The sequence below is a fragment of the Spermophilus citellus genome (assembly GCF_964194105.1).
Source record: "Spermophilus citellus genome assembly, chromosome: 15".
NCBI lineage: Eukaryota > Metazoa > Chordata > Mammalia > Rodentia > Sciuridae > Spermophilus > Spermophilus citellus.
The window spans coordinates 74,221,294-74,240,828 of NC_138195.1; the positions used below are offsets into that span (position 1 = coordinate 74,221,294).

A 19,535-nucleotide genomic window follows, 5' to 3' on the forward strand; every position below is an offset into this window, starting at 1 on the left:
ATAATTAGGAGAGAAAATAGCACTAGAAGGCCAAATAATAATTGATCTCTTCTTAAGGTGTCAGAAGCCTGCTCCTTCAAAACAAGGCTGGTGTTGACAGTGAAAACAGTCCATTGTGTGTGCTTACCATTATTCTTATGACAGTTTTTTTCACACAGAACTCTTGTGTTTTTTTCACATCTCTGACAATAAGCTACATTTCTTTTTCGTTACCTTGCACTAATAAATCAAGAAACAGATATTCTTTTCAACACCCACAGTTATTCTATAGAAACATTCTCTGAGCTGCAGGTCTGATGAATTTTCTTCAGTGCTCTCCTGGATATTAAGCATTGGAGTTGTAACTTCTTACAGTAACAACAGCTTAGCAACAATGCATTGGACCAGCACCGTCAAATATAAAAAATATGTAAGGTGAGCTACATATATACTGATACATTTTTGCTACACTCATTTTAAAAAGTAAAGAAAGTAAAGAACAGACAAAATTGATTATAACAATATTTTTATTCAAATGATATATGTAAAATATTATCATTTTAGGATGTGTTCAATATGAAAAGTAACTAATAAGATATTTTGTATTTTTCCTATACGAAGTCTGCAGAATCCTGGATATATATTACATTTCCCACACATCTGAATTCATATGCTAAATTTTCAACTGAAATACTTGATCAGTAGTTACATTTCATAAAATCTCCAGTAGAGAAAAGGAAATTCACATGTCATGTGAAATTGAGTTTCAGTTCTTAAATTTAAGTTTGTATTGGCTAAAATTAAATAAAATTAAAAATCAGTGTCTTCATCTCACTAGTCATATTTCATGTAGCTATATGTTGCCATCCAAGTGGTTACCATCTTGGATTGGATAGACCAAAATAACTTAAGTACTATTTCTTATTATCTCTCACATTATTTCTGTATAAAAAGCATAATTTCACTTTGTGCCTATAAAGTCAGTAACATAACTCATATGACATGGTTAATGAACTGTCATTTTATATTTGAAATAACCCAATGTGCAGTAAGACTTACCCTTTTGGGCATACGGTTCTAATTTTGATAGGTACATAATTGTGTATTACCACCACAAGTGAGACAGAAGAACTCAGTTCCTCAGAATATTGATATGTTCAACAATATATACTCTTTTTTTGTGGCTGAGTACTCTTCCATTGCATGAATGTTTATTATTCACCAGTTGGAAGAAACATTTACAGTTTTGTGTGATTATGAAAAAATGTTGGCAAACATTTACATGAACATAAATTTTTATTTCGCATGGATGAATATCTAGGAGTAGGATTTCTGGGTTGAACATCAGGATATGTTTTTCAGAAACCATCAAAATGTTTCCATGGTGGAAGTTCTGTTTTGCACCCTCACAGCAAGGTGTGTTTGGAAGTTGCTTCACATCTTCAATAACGTGCCTTGTTATCCACTTTGGAGAGTGTGTTTGTGCATGTGTGTGTTGAACCATTCTGATGAGGACCTAGTGATACTTCATTATGGGCTTAGTGTGGATCTCTCTAGTGACTGTGTTGACCCCACTATACTTGGATGGATAAAATGAAACGCTCTGGCCTCAGTGTTCTGGTCTTTGCTCATCTTATTGACGTTTCCTTGCTTTCTCTGGCCTTAGTGTCTGCCCTCCACCCTCTGCTTTATCATGACCTTCAGTGATCCTTCTTGGGCCAGATGGACAGCTGCTTTATAAGCTCCACAGGGACTTTTTTCCTGAACTGACCTTCATCAGACCCTCACCACAGGTCCGACTCTAGGGACAGCCTAAGGCAGATTATGGTAATTGCTTTTCTCAGCAGAACCTTGGCTTCTTTGTCCTGAGGTCTCAAGAATGTGACCAACAGATGACCATACCACCTGGACACAGTGCTCTGCCAAGCGGCCTGCTGTCAGTCTCCCTCTGCACCTCAAATTGCTTCCCAAGGGAAAAATGGGCCACTCAGACCTGACACCTTGTACCTTCTTTTTGAGTATCATTGAAAGCTAGTACCCCTTTCCCTAGACTGCTTGGAACCATCAGCAGCAGTCACAGTTCAAGTTCAGGCAAGGACAAAAGTGTGTTTAAAGTTTATTAAATGTTAATTACTTCCTAGCATGAAGAGGACTAAAAATGTGTGTTCCTCTCTCATTTCCTTACATTTTGGGTAGTGAGTCTGAGCTGTACTCCATGGTACTCTTATATCAGAAACACGTGTCCATACATGTGCACATATATGGACACTCATGACCATGAGTCTACTAGGTTGCAACCCAAGCATATTTCTAACTTGCATTACAATGAAAAAGTGAAAGCTCTTGGCCTGGAATATACAAGATCAAAGTGCCCTCTCAACTTACAGTCCATTTGTATAAGACATGGAGCCAAGAAGCAATTTAGTAATAATGCAAGGGCTCTGAACTGTCCAAATACAAATGGGAAGTGTTCTGACTCTTTTAGAGAGGAGGGAGGTGGCTGTGACATTATGTACAAGTGCAGAAGAAATGCCTTCAGAGCTACCATGAGTTCCATGGAATCTCTTCTCTTCATCTTTTCAGGACCCCCTTTTCCTGATTTTTTCCATCACAAAATTTCTGTGGGATGCACAGAAAATGTTCCTCTGAGTAGCAGAACTCTCAGTGGGAAAATCGGTTAATGACCATTCCATTTGCTGAACCTGCTCATCTGAAAGTACATATTCCTGCTCTAATGTACCCAGCAAGGAAGCAGGGGTCAGGTGACAGGAGCCTCCCAGGAATACTGGTCATGGGCCCAGAAATCAGAGGCTGACCTGCATATTTTCTCCTAGGAAGTAAATTGGAAGGCCCTAGGTATATGTTGGGGGGGGGGGTTCCAACTAATTTAGGAGAGAGGGTTCACTGGTGGTCCCTCAAAAAAGGCACCAGCTTTGTGGCCAAAGAGAACACCAGAAAAAGGGATTCCATCTGGCAGAAGAGAAACCCACATTCCATTCTTTGTGAGAAATACTTGGCAATCATGCTTAACCAATACCCATGTCCAATACCACTGTACTTGATCTTAAAAACTGACACTAATGGGGGTCTTTAAAGGAGTCCCTAGGTGAGCAGCTTTCCTAAATGGCACTGACTCTGGGCAGGGTGAATCTGGTCAACGGCCCCTCCCTGGCTCTGGCTTCTCTCCTTGCCCACCCCTCTGTTCAAGGTAGGAATCTAATCAATTTTATTGCTGGCCATTTCTCAAATTCCCCAAGCAATGTCCTTCCCTGATAATTCTATTCTATGACATTCTCTGTCCATTTGTTTTATTATTTCATGTGTTTTATTTTGTTTATTTTATTTGGGCTGACATTCTCGTTCAAGGCCGGTCAGGTTACTACAAAAACAAATGAACAACAGCAACAAAAATATTACTTGTTTCATCAACTAAAGTTTGTCATGAAGTATAGGGAGGAAACCTCCTGTGACGCTTTTCCCATTGATAGTCTTCCAGAGTGACAAAGAACCCCAGTTAGCCATCCTCAAAGTATAAGGGATAAATGGAACTGAAATTTTGATGGACCTCAGTATTTTCCAGCAAACTTGCCGTTCGACCTCTTGTTTACATGTATTTATACTATTGGAATTACCTTTTGACCTTTGAAAATGCTGAAACTTACCTTACACATAAGGTAACAGGAATCTTTCTTGAGTTCATAACATTATTATTCTAAATATTTGCTCTTATCTAGCACATCAAATAGAAGGAGTAGAGTTTTGGTTAGCCTAGAACCCTTCTGGTGTGACACATCTCCTTTATTACTTCAGCCACTTGCCTTGCACTGATACTCTTTTTCCTTAAAAATATCAAGGTCAGGCAAATTCCAATACACCAGGAACTCTGGCAAGAGTGCTCTGCATTATCTGCCAGCCAACTGGGGAAAGGAAGAGAAAACCAGGCTTATTCCACCAATTTTAAAATGACCATTGCCTGAGACCCAAAGATGGTATGTGAGTTGTCCAAAGTCATAGGGGGAGCTAGTGGCATGGACAGAAATCAATACCAATACCAAAAACATCTACCTTACTACTAATTGGGATTCCTGGACTTCTGCATTAAAGATTGTCCTTTGATGCTTTAAAAATTCATCTGTAAGTCCCACTTGAGCTGAAGCATGTGTTCTCTGGAAGATGCAACTCTTCACTTGTTACCAGGGACTGTTAAAAGTTAATGAAAGTTAGGGTCCTATGGAACAAAGTATGGAGCAGCATAAGATGGGGAAAGCAACTGAGTAAGTAGGGGATAGAGCATCTGAGGAGGGAGTGTAGATGCAAAGATGAACTTCAGCTTCTTTCAGAGACCACAGGGCCTATACCATTTCTCACCAGGTTCTTCCTCCTCTCTTTTGTATCCCCAACACTCCATAAAGAGTGCTGGGGCCTCATTCAGGACTTCTTCAAGAGTACAGGCATTTTTGGCCAAACACAGTTCTCCATCTCTCACCTTTTTTCCTAGGTAGCAGGTATCAAAGGGATATTCCTGGCAAACAAGAAGGTGGATGACCAGGTGAAGACTTACATCACTTACAACAAAGGCAGAGATTGGCGCCTACTGCAAGCTCCGGATGTGGACCTGAGAGGAAGCCCAGTGCACTGCTTGCTGGTCAGTCATCCCTGGGCAGGCCAGTTTCCTGTGGAACCTGTATCGAGGGCTTTCTTCCATGAAGGTGTCTTGGGAGCTTGGCTGGTATTGAGCATCAGTGTCCTACAACTCTCAGGAATTGTTCCCTTAGGCTCAGACGGCCACACCACTTGGGTGGAAGCCTCAGTTGAATTGTACATTCTTTTACTGAGAATCCACGTGTGCTCCAGCTCAGAGTAAAATAAAGAAACAAGTTCCAGGCAGTAGAACTAACACACCTGTTAACCAGTGCAAATAAGATGCAGGTTAGTAAGTGCTTCATAGATGTCAAGATAAGCAAAAGTTGCCTTTGAAGCCAAGGAAAAGTGAGATTGGTATGTCTTCATGGGATAGCAGTTAACCCATCGGCTTTCCCAGCTACCTTCTGTAAGGAACACTGGGTAGGCACCATGGAGGACATCTCTGCTTCTAGGTGCTGCCATCCCGGGTGGCAAGGAAGACAGTTAACTTTCAATAATAACACTTGTGACCTTCAATGCCCTCTTAATGGGGACCTGTACCAGAAAGTATTCCAAGTGCTGAGAAGTGATTTTTTTTTGTTCCGAGCAGAGAGTTGACTTTCACCACGTACTAAGAAAGGTTTATTAACCATTTGTCATAGTCTATATATTGTGTAAAAACTGAGTCTAGAATGGAAGCTAGGACAGATAGGGTCTGATTCTTTTGTAGTTTCCAGTCTTATGTTTTTGGGGTTTTTGCTCTGCTTTGCTTTGAGTAGCAGGAAGGTCAGAGACAAGTGGCTGCCCATCTCTGGAAACAGATCACAGCATGTTTTTCCCCCTCACGTCTTACCTATAGTTTCACTTTATTTTTTTTAAAATTTCATTTCTTTAACTTCATTGTCTTATTTGTCGTTATTTGTATAGGATATATCTCTATAAATTTCCATGTCCGTTTAAAAATGCCCCCATGGGGAGACATAAGTAAATAAATGGAGAATATAAATATATATGAGTTTCATATAATGACACCAAATATTTTAAGTGAAATTCAAGTAAAATTATGAAAGGAACAAAAATAAATAAAACAGAGACAAAGACAGTCCAGTTGAAGGACAAGGATAGAGGGCCTGGATTCACTTAGGTTCTCCTCTTCACTGCTCCTGGTGGCCCCTTAGAGCTCTAAGAAGCAGAGTTCTGTGGTCAAAACCAGACATGGGAGGTCACTGTCATCCTGTGGGAAGGGAAGGGATGGGAAGGGAGGCTTCCTAAAGTGACCCATGAGCTGGACCTGGATGGATGGGTGATGTATCAGTGAGGAAGAAAGGAGAATGTGTGGGACTGTGGGTGGGCACAGAGGTGCGAAGGGACTATGAAAGGGCTCAAGGCAGCTCTAATGTGAAATGCTGGCCTTGGCAGTGAGACATGACTCCCACCCAAAACTAAGCACGGGGCTCCTTATTCACTACCTTTTGGTTTCTGGAGGCCACATCTCTGCAGGGGAGTGTGTAGGTCGGGAGTCCCTGGATGAAGCTCTCTTCTTCTTCTTCTTCATTTCAGCCCTTCTGTTCCTTACACCTGCACTTGCAGCTCTCAGAGAATCCATATTCCTCAGGCAGAATCTCAAGTAAGGAGACAGCCCCAGGACTGGTGGTAGCCACAGGTAAGGAAAACATTCCCTGTGCTTTTTCCTCACCACAGGCTTTTGGAATAAGTTTGGAATCTATTGTTGGATCATGGACACATTTGAGCATTAGATGAAAGCTATTGGAACCCTCCCCAGAAAATATTCAGGATTCTTGGATCCTCAAAGCTCATCGTAAGAGTCTAGGATGCAAAGACTGGGCTCTATTGCTTTGGGCCTGAAGGGAAGCAGAACATTAGGAAGAAAGGTGTGGTGGGGAAAAGCTGCTAAGCTCAATGGATTAATCCACTGATGTGGGCAGAATCCTCATGATACAATTCCTTCCCCAAATCCTCTCCTCTGAACATTGCTGTATTGGGAATGAAACCTCAATACACGGAAGCTTTGGTAGATATTTCAGATCCAAACCATAACACCTGAGGTGTTGGGAGGGATATAACACTGCTGACAAGATTCTGTTGGAAAGCCAGAGCTGAATCATTGTATTTTGTGACTTCTAGGTTAATGCATCCTCTCCGAGTGACAGAGCGGTCCCCTGTGTTTAGCAAGAGGCCAAAATTCCTGTTAAAGAGACTGGTCAGAAAGAGTGTTTGTAAAAGGGAATTCTCACTTTAAGAAAACATGATGGGGCTGGGGATGTGGCTCAAGCGGTAGCGCGCTCGCCTGGCATGCGTGTGGCCCGGGTTCGATCCTCAGCACCACATACCAACAAAGATGTTGTGTCCGCGGAGAACTAAAAAATAAATATTAAAAATTCTCTCTCTCTCTCTCTCCTCTCTCACTCTCTCTTTAAAAAAAAAAAAAAAAGAAAGAAAACATGATGTATGAACTTCCAAGCTCTCCAAATAAAAGTTGGGGCAGTTTTCTCTTTACACGGAGGATACTTTACAAAGGGTTTCACCCCAGAGCTGTTTTTAATCAGGAGGTCTCTGGTGCATGTAAAGGTTTATTTACACATGATTAAGCACTTGGCTGAGAGCCTGGGGGAAAGGGCAGAAAAACTTGAGGTTGTGTTGTTGGAACTACTGTCCACTGAGCATCAATCAGAAATGAAGATAAAGCAACTCTGAAATGAAAACGAAAGTCTCCGGGGAGTGTGCTGATTAGCATGCATTTGATTTGCATACACCTTTTCAGGAATACATTGATGGCATAATGCAAGTTAGGTTTCTAATCTTGGAAGGTAGAGAGCTCTGGTGTCAGGCAGCTTTTTTTCCTAATGAAAGCAGGTGAATTCACAGTGACTTTCTGAGGAGGTAAGTACATTCTGTTTTCTCTCATCAGCCCAAAGTTCTGGCCCCTGGGTTTCCTGCAATACTCGATCTGGCTGCTTTCTCTAAGCCTCCACCTGAGTCAACTTTGAATACCACCACTTTAATCACATTGACAGCTTATGGTAGCCTGCTGGCTTCTCAATCAGGTCCTTTCAAGTAGATATAGACAGGATCCACTGTTGGCCTTAGGAGCCCGGGACAGTGAGAGATGAAGGCAGGCTCTGTTGTTGTGTTCCTGACTTGAGGAATGATCCCTGCACTCCATAACCCTTGTGAATTGGTCCTTCTAACTCAGGAGCTGCTATTCCTACCTCTCCTCAAGGGCTGCAGGAGTCCCAGAGCTAAAGTAGAAGCATCACTGGAAAACAGCAATCAGTAACAAAAGTTAATATTATTTGAATGCTTATGACATAGCCAGGCATTGTTCAATGTGGTGTAACCACTCTGAACTTCAGTGTTTTCATTGGCAAAGTGAGAATAATAGTACTGACATGATAGAAATGCAGGATTAAATGAAGCGACGAGTTTCAAATGCTGAGGACTGTGCTCAGCACATACGGAATTCTCGGTACATGCTACCTGTCATCGGCATTAGTATTATAGAAGCTAAGGCTGTTCTTCTCACATTCAGAAGAATACAATTTGTTCATCTCCTTCAATAGAATCCATAAATAATATGCACACACTATGCTTAAAATGAAACTCAGGAACCCTGTCGCCCTTCTTTCTAAGCTTAGCTCTGACACTTACTGGGCTTGTGAAGTTGGCATAGGTTTTAACATATGAGCTTCATTTCCCTCATCTGTAAAACAGGGATATTTTCTACCTTGCGAGGGCGTTGTGAGGATTAGAGATGGGATAGCGTGTCGACAGGACTGGACAGAGTGCTCAGAGCTTATTGAGGTGGGGTTAGTTATAGCTGTTATTATCTGCGAACTGTATAGCTTCTAAATTAGTCTGTTAATGCTTGTGAATTAACAAACATGCAGACATTAAAGATTTGTTCTTGAACATTTTTTGTCCTTATACATCAAAATTGACAAATTCCTTTTTCCCTCTCCCATGTAACTTCTGAGGCTTTCTGCCAGCCCTGGTGTGGTAGTCACCATTTCAGCTGTGACAATTACCTAAGAAAAGGAATTTAGAGGAGGAAAGGTTTATTGAGGCTCATGGTTTCAGAGGTTTCAGTTCATGGTTGGCTGGCTCCATTGCTTTGAGCCTGAGTGAGCGGAACATCATGGCAGAGGGGTGTGGCCAAGGAAAACTACTCAGCTCAATGGATTAATCCAATGATGAGGTCAGACCCTAGTGATGCAATCACTTTCCCAAATCCCCACCTCCAACACTGCTATACTGGGAACCAAGCCTTCAATACAAGAGTCTTTGGGGGACATTCCAGATGCAAACCACACACTTGGGGTATTGGAAGGGTAATAGCACTGCTGGCAAGATCCTGCTGGAAAGCTAGAGCTGAATCACTGGCACATGGCTCTTCGTGCTCAGCCTTTCCTCACCCTGCATACCTGGTCTCTCTGCGAGGTTTTGTGCCATCAGGAAAATAATTAGAACATCACTCAAGTATGCCTTCAGTGACCTGTAGGACCTTTCCTACATTCATTCCCCTACCTCCTTTCAGGGGCCCTTGGACTTCTCTCTTACATTCTCCCTTCTCACTCCCATTTCCCAAGTTGCCTTGAGAAATGGTCTCAGGGAGGCTGTGTGCATGAATGTGTGTCCTGGGCTTCATTTCTGGCTCTCAATGAGGACATCTCAGAAGGCAGATGGAATTCCAGGCTCGCGTTTGGCAACTAGGGTGGCCACTGTCCTGAGCACTACTTTCCAGCTAGTAGTAAAGACCTCACATCCTCACGGTGCCCTACTGTATACAAAGCACCTCCATGCCCTTAGGTGCACAGGTACCCTGTGATGTAAAAAAGGCAGCCACAATTCTCGTCAATTTATAGATGAAGAGACATAGGGCAGGTGGGGACAAGTTTTATGCCCAAGCCTACTCTCCCTCTGACTGCAGGACAGTGCTTGATCCTGTAGCCATCTAGCCACATGTGCTTCTTCCACAGCTAACTTGTCTCTGCCCTGCATCCTATAAACTCAGAGTGTCCTCACCTCATGTTACTCCCTTCCCTGGAGAATCTTCACCTACTGCATCTCACTGTCCACCGTATAACCTTTCTCCAGTGGGCCCCAAGCTCCCTGTATGGGCAGATTCTCATTCTGATATCAGTAGTGATAAGAAAGAAACCTCTCTAACCCCAGAAGTCTCCAGAGTATTTCCTCTATCCCTCTCTCTTAAGAAGCAGAGAGGGGTATCACAGGGATGAGATAGGTGTAAAAGCAAGTTGTTTAATGATTCCAGAAAGGGCGATGGAACCCTTCTCATTTATCACCTGGGCTGTTGGTGTGGAAAGCTCTGTGACCTACACCCAATCCTACAGCTCCCTCCTTCCAACCTTCTCCTTGGCTACTTTTGTTGAGCCTCCCCAGTTCCATGTTATCCCATGAGGCTCATTATTCAAATCTTCCTTCTCGGACACCATCACCTAAGCTCTTCCTATCAGAGATTGCCCACAGGGCCACAGAGCCACTGAACAAGTTCAAAGGTCAAACTACCCGGGATACATCTTTTCCGTCCCTTCATCTGGGAACCAACTTTCTGGTCTCCGGGCTCACCAGCATATCTTTGAGTGTGCCCTTAGATTGACAGAACATATTTCCAAAAAGAGACCTCATTACGAACCTGGGGTTCTTGCCACCAGGAAGCCTCCAATTTAGTCTAGTCAGACTTTGAAAGAGAAGCTGAAAATGTTAACAGAACCAACTTCTGGGGGAGTAGATCCTAAGAAGCCACTCCAGGGATGGCAGATATGTGGCTCTAGTGCAACTCTGCTGTTGCTGCACTCCACTGGCCTCTCTGAGGTCCTTGCTCAGTATTACTAACGGATCACCACACTGTATTCTGTGGGAATCACATAGAGTTCCCAAGCCTTTTTTGTTGTTGTTTCACTCACAACAATTCCAGGAAGCCACCACCAAACTCTAGCTGACATGCTCTGCCCCAGCCTTCTTTACTTTTACCATCTGTATCTTCTTTACCTGTATTTGGAGAGTTGAATTCCGAATTCTAGACAGATCTCCCAAGAGCCTCTCCCCACTCCTCTCACACCTACCGCCTGAGCCCTGAGCCCTGGGGTTATTTTTGGAACCCTGAGTGTCAAAACAAGTTGCCTAGCGGTGTGCTCCCTAAAGCTGACGGGAGCTTGACAAGCTGTAGCCTGGCTTTAATTTCTCATTTTGAAGCATTAAATGTCAGGAGCTCAATTAACATTTTCATTATTGCATTTTTATTGTGCTCTTATTTTGGCTACAGATGTGTGGGAACTAACATTCCCTTCCTGCTATTTTTAAAGGAAAAAAATACCAGCCAATGTGATAAATTCTTACATGTTTAGAGTACCTTTCTGGTTTTCAATATGTCCCCAAGTGCACATCAACATGAGAACACCATTCAATCATTTATTTAAATCATGCTTTTTTCCCACAGTTTTTAATTGAGCACTAGCTACTAAGTTTGGAGTCTTGTTCTAGGCTTTGAGATGAGGACTATCCACTGGGGAGACCAGGGCAAGACAGGCAGAGTAGAAAATATTGATTATTGTTTTTTCAATTAATATACAAGGTGATGGAACACAAGGGGAAGATAAAAATGGGCAGAGAGAAGAGAATATGGTGGATAAAAGCAGTAAATGTGGTTCGTCCAGACATCTATAGAGGTGGATGCTAACTGATCCAGGGTCAAAGGCCATGCATGCTGAGTGTGGTCATCTTATTGTGGGAAATTTCTGGTTTAGCTCATATAGTCTACATCATTGGGTCACTTAACTGCCTGGCACCTAAGAGACATGCTGGAAATATATGTTGGAAATATACATACACACACACATGTCCATAACACACACACACACTCAAACATACCAGTTTTTCTTAGGATAAAATTATATCTGAGGGACCACTATGCCAGCTTCTCCATGCATATTTACTCTTGTTGCCATCTTCAGAGGACACCTGTCAAGAGCAATTTACAACAGCATTGGTGTATGGAATAAATAATTCAAGAGACCCACCCTGATCCATTTTCAGTCTTGAGTCTCACCATTTAAAGATGAACTTCTGTCATATTATTTACTTTATCCCCCATATTGGGATTTTCTTCCTGCTGGGTTTTTCATATGACATCAGGGAAGCCTGCACAAATCAACTGCCAGCGTCACTTAAGACAGCTTTACCCTCTGATACTCTCTCCTCCACTCCTGAGCACACTTCATCTGTAAACTGCCTGGCAATTTCAAACGATCTGTGATCTGCTTGTGTTTCAGGCAACATTGGCCCGGAGCTCTCCTATACTGATATCGGTGTGTTCATCTCCTCTGATGGGGGCAACACATGGAGACAGGTAACTGGGATGATTCAGGAGGAGGGAAGAGGCATGTAGGGTGAGTTCTACCAACATCACCCCTTCCTACTGATCCTCAGGTTTGTTTGACTTTGTAGTTGAAAAAAAATGAAGTAGCTCTTTAGTTTGGTCAATCTAGCTGGAAGTTCAGGGGGCAGTTGGAAGAGCATTGGGCAGGGATCGGGAAAAACTAGCACTTTCCAGGCTGGTTCATTCATTCCTTTGTATGTAGATGCCAGTGGATGCTAACTACTGTGCTGGTTGTGGGGATACAACCAATAAAACTATTCCTTTCATTAATGTGTCAAGGGATCTTGGAAAGCAGGTCTCTTCACCTTTCTGCATCCATTTATTGCTGTTGTTGTTGTTTTTTATCTACAAAGTGAAAGATTAGCATATTAAAACTGACACAGTAGTGGAAGTCAGTGGTTGTTTAAGTATTGTGTAGACCCATCTCTCAGTAAATATAAGACGGAATAATAAATACATGACTACATGAAAAATTAATTCAGTTTTGCAAACAGCAATACTGTCTAATAGAACTTTCAGCAATGGAGGAAATGTGCTGAATAAGTGCCCATGGATACTGGGCACTTAGTCATGGCTAGTGTGACAGAGGAAGTGACTTCTTTATTATTTTAAATAGTTCAAATGTGAGTAGTCTCATGGGGCTACAACACAGATTTGTCCAATACTAAGTAGGTAGAAGCCTCAGTATTTGCGATTTCTTTCCTCAAAAAGCTGAAAATTAAATACAGGTAACAGGTTCACAACAAACTGATTATAGTCCAGAGTGACTGTATTATTTTAGTGGCATTTATTGGCATGCAAAGGAAAGGGGGGGGTTGATTCCACTGGGTAACTAGGATAGACTTCAGAAGAAGAAATGATGTTTCACTCAGTCTTGGAGGTGAGAATGTTTCTACCTGGAGAAGTAGAGGGAAGAACACTGAATATGTTGGGTTTTTAAAAATTTTTTAAAAATATCTTTATTTTATTTGTTTATTTTTTATGTGGTGCTGAGGATAAAACCCAGGGCCTCGTATGTGCTAGGTGAGTGCTCTATCACTGAGCCACAACCACAGCCCCATGGATATGTTGTTAATAAAGGTGAAGGCCCCACCTTCGGTCTAGTTGAACAAGTTCCTATTTGGATGACCTAGCCAAGATTTTCATCACCATCACAAGTATCATCATCACCCCCATTGCCACCTCTGTCACTATGACCATCATTCACATAACCACACACCTAACAGGTGGAACAGCAGTCTTAAATAGCATAAGGCATACAGTGAAGGATAAATCAAGCTCCCTACTCAGAAGACCATAATCAGGTGAATGGGGAGCAGACCCACAAACAAGATCAGACCTTCAAAATATAAAATAATCTGTTGCAAGTACCAAACGAGGGTGGAAACTGGAATGCAAACTCATTTGAGACTAAATTTCTAATAGAATTCTATCTGCCTCAAGAAATAGCTCACCTGGCCAGGTGACCACTGCAACATTCTTTCCCTGTGTTATCACTACCTTGGTTTCCTCTTCCCAAAGAGCCAATACTTCCACTTCACACTCTAGTGCTGGACAGAACAACAGTTATCAGTGGCTGGAATGAGAGTGTAGAGAGGAAAGGGTGAGGATAGCTACTCCAACCTCTCCAGCACCTGGTCTCTTCCTACCTTCCTCATTCTCACGCTTCAATCCTGAATCGCTAGTATGTGGCTTATCACAGAGCCATCCTTTACAGTCTGGAGAGAAAAGCCTAGCATTGCTATGTCCGTATCAGAAATATCAGTGGATTTCCCTTGGCCCCTTCTGTGTTAGGAGTCACTGTTAGTAGGGATAGCTTTCTTTTCATTTAAATGTGAAACAGGAAATTATTAGGAAGCGGAGGGCTGAGATGCTGTTTGCTTTCTCTCAATAGTGTTCAGTGAGGCATATGTACAGGAAGCTCTGTTCCTCCTGCTCATTCCCCTGTTAAGTCTGCCTCTCCCTCCTTACCTGCTCCCAGCCCTCTTTACTTAACCACCCTCCTAGTCTCTCTATCCAGGCAGCAACAGGAACCATCAGGGGTAAAGTGCTCAAGGAAGTTCCTAAGCCAAATTCCTCTGGAAGTTCTAAAGTGGAGGCTGGAGAACTGTTTTTCCTTTCTGAGGCTGGAATCATAGGGCATAGGCATTGATTTATGTGGTGTTAGTTCTGAAGCACTCTTAGTTTAGAGCCTTGTATTGGAGTTGGTGTTTAGAAAATCTCTGTGAGTAGGTGGACGGATGGATCACTGAATGGGTGAATGAGTGAGTGGATGGATGAATAGGTTATAGATAAATGAATCAAAGAATGATTTGTTTTAGGCCCCACAAAGTACTGAGTTCTAATGGATATGTAGGGTGGGGTTTCACAGGCCCCAAAGTTAGGTCTTCATCCAGCCTGTGGGACAGTCTAGGATGCAGTGGCTATATCTAAGTACTCAGTTATCCTAGCGTCTAGGGAAATTGCCTTTGAAGTTTCTAGGTAAATTATGAATCACAGTGTGCAACACAGAACATGTACAAACTAGCAAACATCTGAATGAATGAGGAGGAAGAAAAAGCTGTGTAGTAACTTACTAAGATGAAAAGATGGGGGATTTCCTTTGAAGTCTTACTTTTCTCTGGGTTATCTAGTTGAGCATGCCTCTTACTGTCTCACCTCCCTGTGGCCCCCTGGTTCATGCTACTGGAAGGGCCATTCGAGTGGCCCAGAGGTGAGTTTTTTGTTCTCTGTGAGCCCAATTCCTCATCTATCCAATGGGAATAACACTTTCCAAGCTATGGGACAGGGATGTTGGAAGGCTCAGAATGGAGATGAAACACTGTATGTGAAAGAGTGTAAACTGTTCAGCACAATGCAAATGTAAGGTGTTGCTATGATTGTTGTTGTTGTTGTTGTTGTTCCAGATCTTTGATGAAGAGTACAATGTCTGGTTCCTAGACTGGGGTGGCGCCCTCGTGGCCATGAAACACACACCTCTGCCAGTCAGGCATTTGTGGTAAGGACAGCTCCCTACCCTATTAATGAGCAGATTATTAGTAAGAGGTTGGGACAAGTTATTCTGCATGGTTTTATACTCATTTATCCATTTCTTCATCCATATATTCATCAGTCCATCCATTGACCCTTTACTTCATCTAGCTTATAGGAGGAATAATAGGCCCAATAGTTGAGATGAGGAAGTGTGGTGAATGGGATGGTTAGTAGGCATGGGTGGTTTCTTAAGGTGGAAGAGAACAGGAAAGACCTGCAAGTTTACCCTGCAAAAATTAGGAATCCAAAAATAAGGGATGGAAATTACTACAAAAGGATGGTTAGATTCATATAACAGATCCTGAGTTCAGTTTTAGGTAAGTTGATTTGTGGTATTCTATCAGAAATAATCATTACTTGCCAGATGTATTCATCTGAAGATCAGGGGAGAGGTCTGGGATGTCACACTAGATTTGTAGCCATTAAGAATTAGGAACTAGTTGAAGCCAGGGCTGTGGGATCAATGCCTCAGAGTGGGTATTGTGAGGAGGAACAAAGGATCCCTGTGGAGAACTGGTAAAAACCAATATTCAGAATGGAAGAAGAAACTATACGATGGAGGAAAGAAAATAGCCAGAAAGATGGAAACCCGGGGACCATGTTTTCTTGGATGCCAAAGGAAAGGGTGGTCATTAGCATCTGGTTCTAATCAGATCAGGTCAGTTATACAGTGAAAACCAGTGTGGTGATACTAGAGTATGTGATATTAGAAGTCAGGATCTTCATCAGAATAGATTTAAAACAAAGGTGGAATTGGAAGTGAGATTGCCATAGCTTTATAAGTGAATGAATGACTGAGTGATAGACAATGAAATGAAGAATAGACAGTATGTTCTTTTCAACAAAGTAAATTATGGAATGGAGCTGAGTAAGAATATATTATGATGGTGTTTGTAAGGATGATGAAGATTTGTTGCTATTGTTTTGTTAATGTTTTTGGCAGGGATGAGCCTCTTGTGTGCTTATATCCTGAAGGAAAAGAATTTCAGTCTTCAGATTCATTAAAGTGAACACTTTCAAGAGCAAATATTTGGAGGTGGAGGGTTTGCTGTCTAGAGTACAGTTTGTGGAATTTGGCATGGGCAGGAAAATGAATCCTGGCTTAAACATCAGACCCTTGTTATGGGGAGACACATGCTTTCACAGTGAGAGTCTTACCAGGAAGCATCCGATTGTCATCAGCAAAAGGCTTAGGGTTTTCTGTGCCAAATCCAAATGTCTGCCATATCAGTGAAGAGTTTCTCTCAGTTTGATTGTTTTAGATTAATTCACAGGAAATTGACATTTTTAAGCTATAAAATGGTCAAATGTCAGCTTCTTTGAGCTCAGTCTAGTAAAAAAGTATAATAGTTAAGTATAATAGTTATACTTATCACTTTATCATTTTGTAGACAGATTATGAAAATAAATTTTGCAAAGGCACATGAAGCCATTTGTAAGGCAACTACTTTACTAGTCCAAGGATGAGCTGGTAAAATTTTTCAATATAGTTACTTATTATTCTTTTACTAACAGTTTATAATTTTAGGTAGTATCAGAAGACTGGAATTACTTAATAGTAATGATAGCATTTATTGAGAAATTATTTTATTGCAGGTTCTTATTTAAATCACTTAAATGAGTTATCTAATTTAATTATTTTTAGGGAGGATACCAGGGATTGAACTTAGGGGCACTCTACCACTGAGCTATATCCCCAGCCCTATTTTGTATTTTATTTAGAGACAGGGTCTCAGTGAGTTGCTTACGCCTTGCTTTTTGCTGAGACTGACTTTGAACTCATGATCCTCCTGTCTCAGCCTACTGAGCTGCTGGGATTACAGGCATCTGCCACTGCGCCTGGCTAATTTAATTCTTAAACCAATCCTGTGTATGTGGATGTGTTTTCTTATCACCCATTTCATAACAGCATTGAAATGCAACCATATTAAATACTTTGTTCAAGGATACACTGCTCATATCTGAAAGTGCTAAGCTGGGTCCCTGTCGAGGGTGATCCTGTTTTTACCTGATAATGTTCTAGATACTGTAAGGAGCACACGGAGGCTTTTGTCATGGTCCCTGTAGAGTTAGAGCAGAGTCAAGATAAAGAGTTTAGACAGTGCATTTATCACCAAAAAATCAAAGCAATTCCTGCTACAGTATGTTGGTTTTATGTGTATTAAAAAGGGATCCTCCTGCAGCAGGTTGCATGAGGGTTGATCTTTGAAGAAAGGATGATGTTGAATGTTGCAGGAGGACAGGCCAAGAAAAAAGAAAACTGACCAAAGCCTGAAATTCAGGAAATGTAGGCAGTGTCATAAGCCTATATTTGATTAGAGCCAAGAATATGTGTATGTGAAGGTGGGAAGGACCAAGAAGAAGTTGAATGCCAGATTTAGAGGTTAAGCTTGAGCTGGTTACCAAGATTCATTCCCTGTGGAGGACTGAGTAGGACTTTTGCTGAGGACGAGTCTTGAAACAAGTTTGTTTTCTAAGAAAAGCAAACTTTCTTAGCCCTTGCCATTATTGTCTAGGGGCCTCCATCTAAATCTCAATAAGATAATTGAGGTATGCCTTGTAGACAGACATAGCTGGACAGGTCTTTTCCCTTCCTCTGAGAGAAGAGAGTAGCAACCCCACCTTGCACTTGGCCACCATCCTCCTGCTCTTTCTCCTTTGGTATGGTCAGAATCTAATACTTACTGGCTGCAGAAAGTAAGTATTACTTTCTGCAGAAAAGTTTCCTTGTGTCGAGTAAAGGAAGAGTTTGTTTTGTTTCCTGTTGGTGGTAGAAAAGAGTATGTTTGGTGTAGAAGGAGTTCATGGACAGAAAGACATCTGGCCATTCAGTCTGATCTGCAGTGGTTTCTCTCCAGAGTCTTCTTTGTACCTTTTCAGAAAGAACACTTGTCTGGTAAGCCTGGGAGACTATCCAGGTAGGCAAAATTATTCAATAGTCACACAAGGATATCTAGGTAGGACCAAATCATTCTGCTAAAGTAATCAACACAAAATTTGAGTTTTTCCTTGTTCCATAAAATATTTTTTTTCCTGGTGAAAAATATGATTACCAACAATGAATCTTATATATATATATATATATATGGTTTGAAGAGAGGAATTTTAATGTACTCACTGTTAAGAATTGATGATATATATGATAATTGCCCTGAATAGATCATCTCTCAGTGTATACATGAAACAAAACATCACATTGTGCCTCATAAATCATACAAATTTTGTGTGTCAATCAAATAGAAATGTGATTTATGTTTACCTGCTAGTGTATCAATGCTAGTTTCAGAATCAATCCCTGTAAATGGTTAAATGGCAGAAATTTAGTATGTTTGTTAGCAGCACCACCAACGAGCAACCTTCAGGAATTCTTAGTGCTTCTCTGTCAAAGGCTAAGTGAACGCTTTGTAAGGGCTTGACCATGTAATTATCATCAGTGTTTTCTTATGAAATGGCTGATTGGTTTTGTCTCCTGCTTATATGCAAGCTTCTTGAACTCAAACACAGTTTCTTTATTCCTAGTAGCTTCTAATTAAGTCACAACATTCAAGGTAAACAAATAGGTCATTTTAAGAGGAAAAAGTTAAATACTCAGTTCACTTTTGTTTTTTGTTGTAGATCTCATATGACATTATTTTGTATATATAATTGTATATGTATTTCTGTGTATATGTATATCTGTATATATATGTTTATATATATTTGTGTGTGGGTGTTTAGGTGTATATATGCTCAAAAAAAAAAAAAGACACCAGCTTATTCACTCTCACAAATAAGGGTATAGTGGCTCTCATATTTAAATAGTCACATTACTTTTCAGAGAAATAGGAGTCATAATTGAAAAGTTGGGGAGACTTTAGCTAGGCTAACAAGGCGTGCTGCTTCCTACAAATTGAAATGCTAGATAGGCCTGAAGATAAAAAAGGATACAAATGAACCCATCCATTTGTGACTGTGTACATTTGAATGCGTAGAGATTAGCACCTAAGTGCTCTTGCAGGTAAGCCCTCCCCTGACTATTACCTTTATACCTAGGAAGCTTTATAGGGAAAAGAACAATAGAGCCCCATGGAATATAGACCTTTAATGAAACTTCACAGTAGACAGAGTGCCTCAACTGCAGGTAGAGTGGGCTACAACTGCTTCTCCCTGACAAGCTGTCAGCATCTCCTTTCAATGGGATGTTCTTGGAAACAAAAAGGAGAACATCCCCTGGTCTTTGTATTCCTTTGTTCAACCATAAATAGTTGTGGGCACTCGAGTTTGTTTTGTTCAGAGAAACATTCCTATGAAAACAATAGTTCCACCCAATGCAAACCTCCAAGAAGGGAAAGTGCTACTCTGAATAACTTCCAGGGTTTAGCCACTACCTGTCATTTGGATTAAAGTAAATAAGCCGGGGGGGGGGGAGGGGGCAGGGGGAAGTGATAGAGATTGAATTAGAACAAATTAGATTCCTTTTTTTGGTGTGATTGTGTCAAAATGT

The 19,535-nt window shown here is 41.3% G+C and overlaps 1 protein-coding gene across 1 annotated transcript in view; it reads left to right on the top strand.

Annotated features, from left to right (window-relative positions):
* SORCS3 (sortilin related VPS10 domain containing receptor 3) overlaps positions 1-19,535 on the top strand; it is a gene marked incomplete at both ends in the record, with an annotated part of 577,733 nt that overhangs the window by 474,254 nt on the left and 83,944 nt on the right. The window contains 4 exons of the mRNA XM_081268651.1: positions 4,478-4,624; positions 6,163-6,265; positions 11,913-11,989; positions 14,926-15,017. Of these exons, the coding sequence (XP_081124777.1) occupies positions 4,478-4,624; positions 6,163-6,265; positions 11,913-11,989; positions 14,926-15,017 (419 nt within the window). The remainder of the gene's footprint in view (positions 1-4,477; positions 4,625-6,162; positions 6,266-11,912; positions 11,990-14,925; positions 15,018-19,535) is intronic.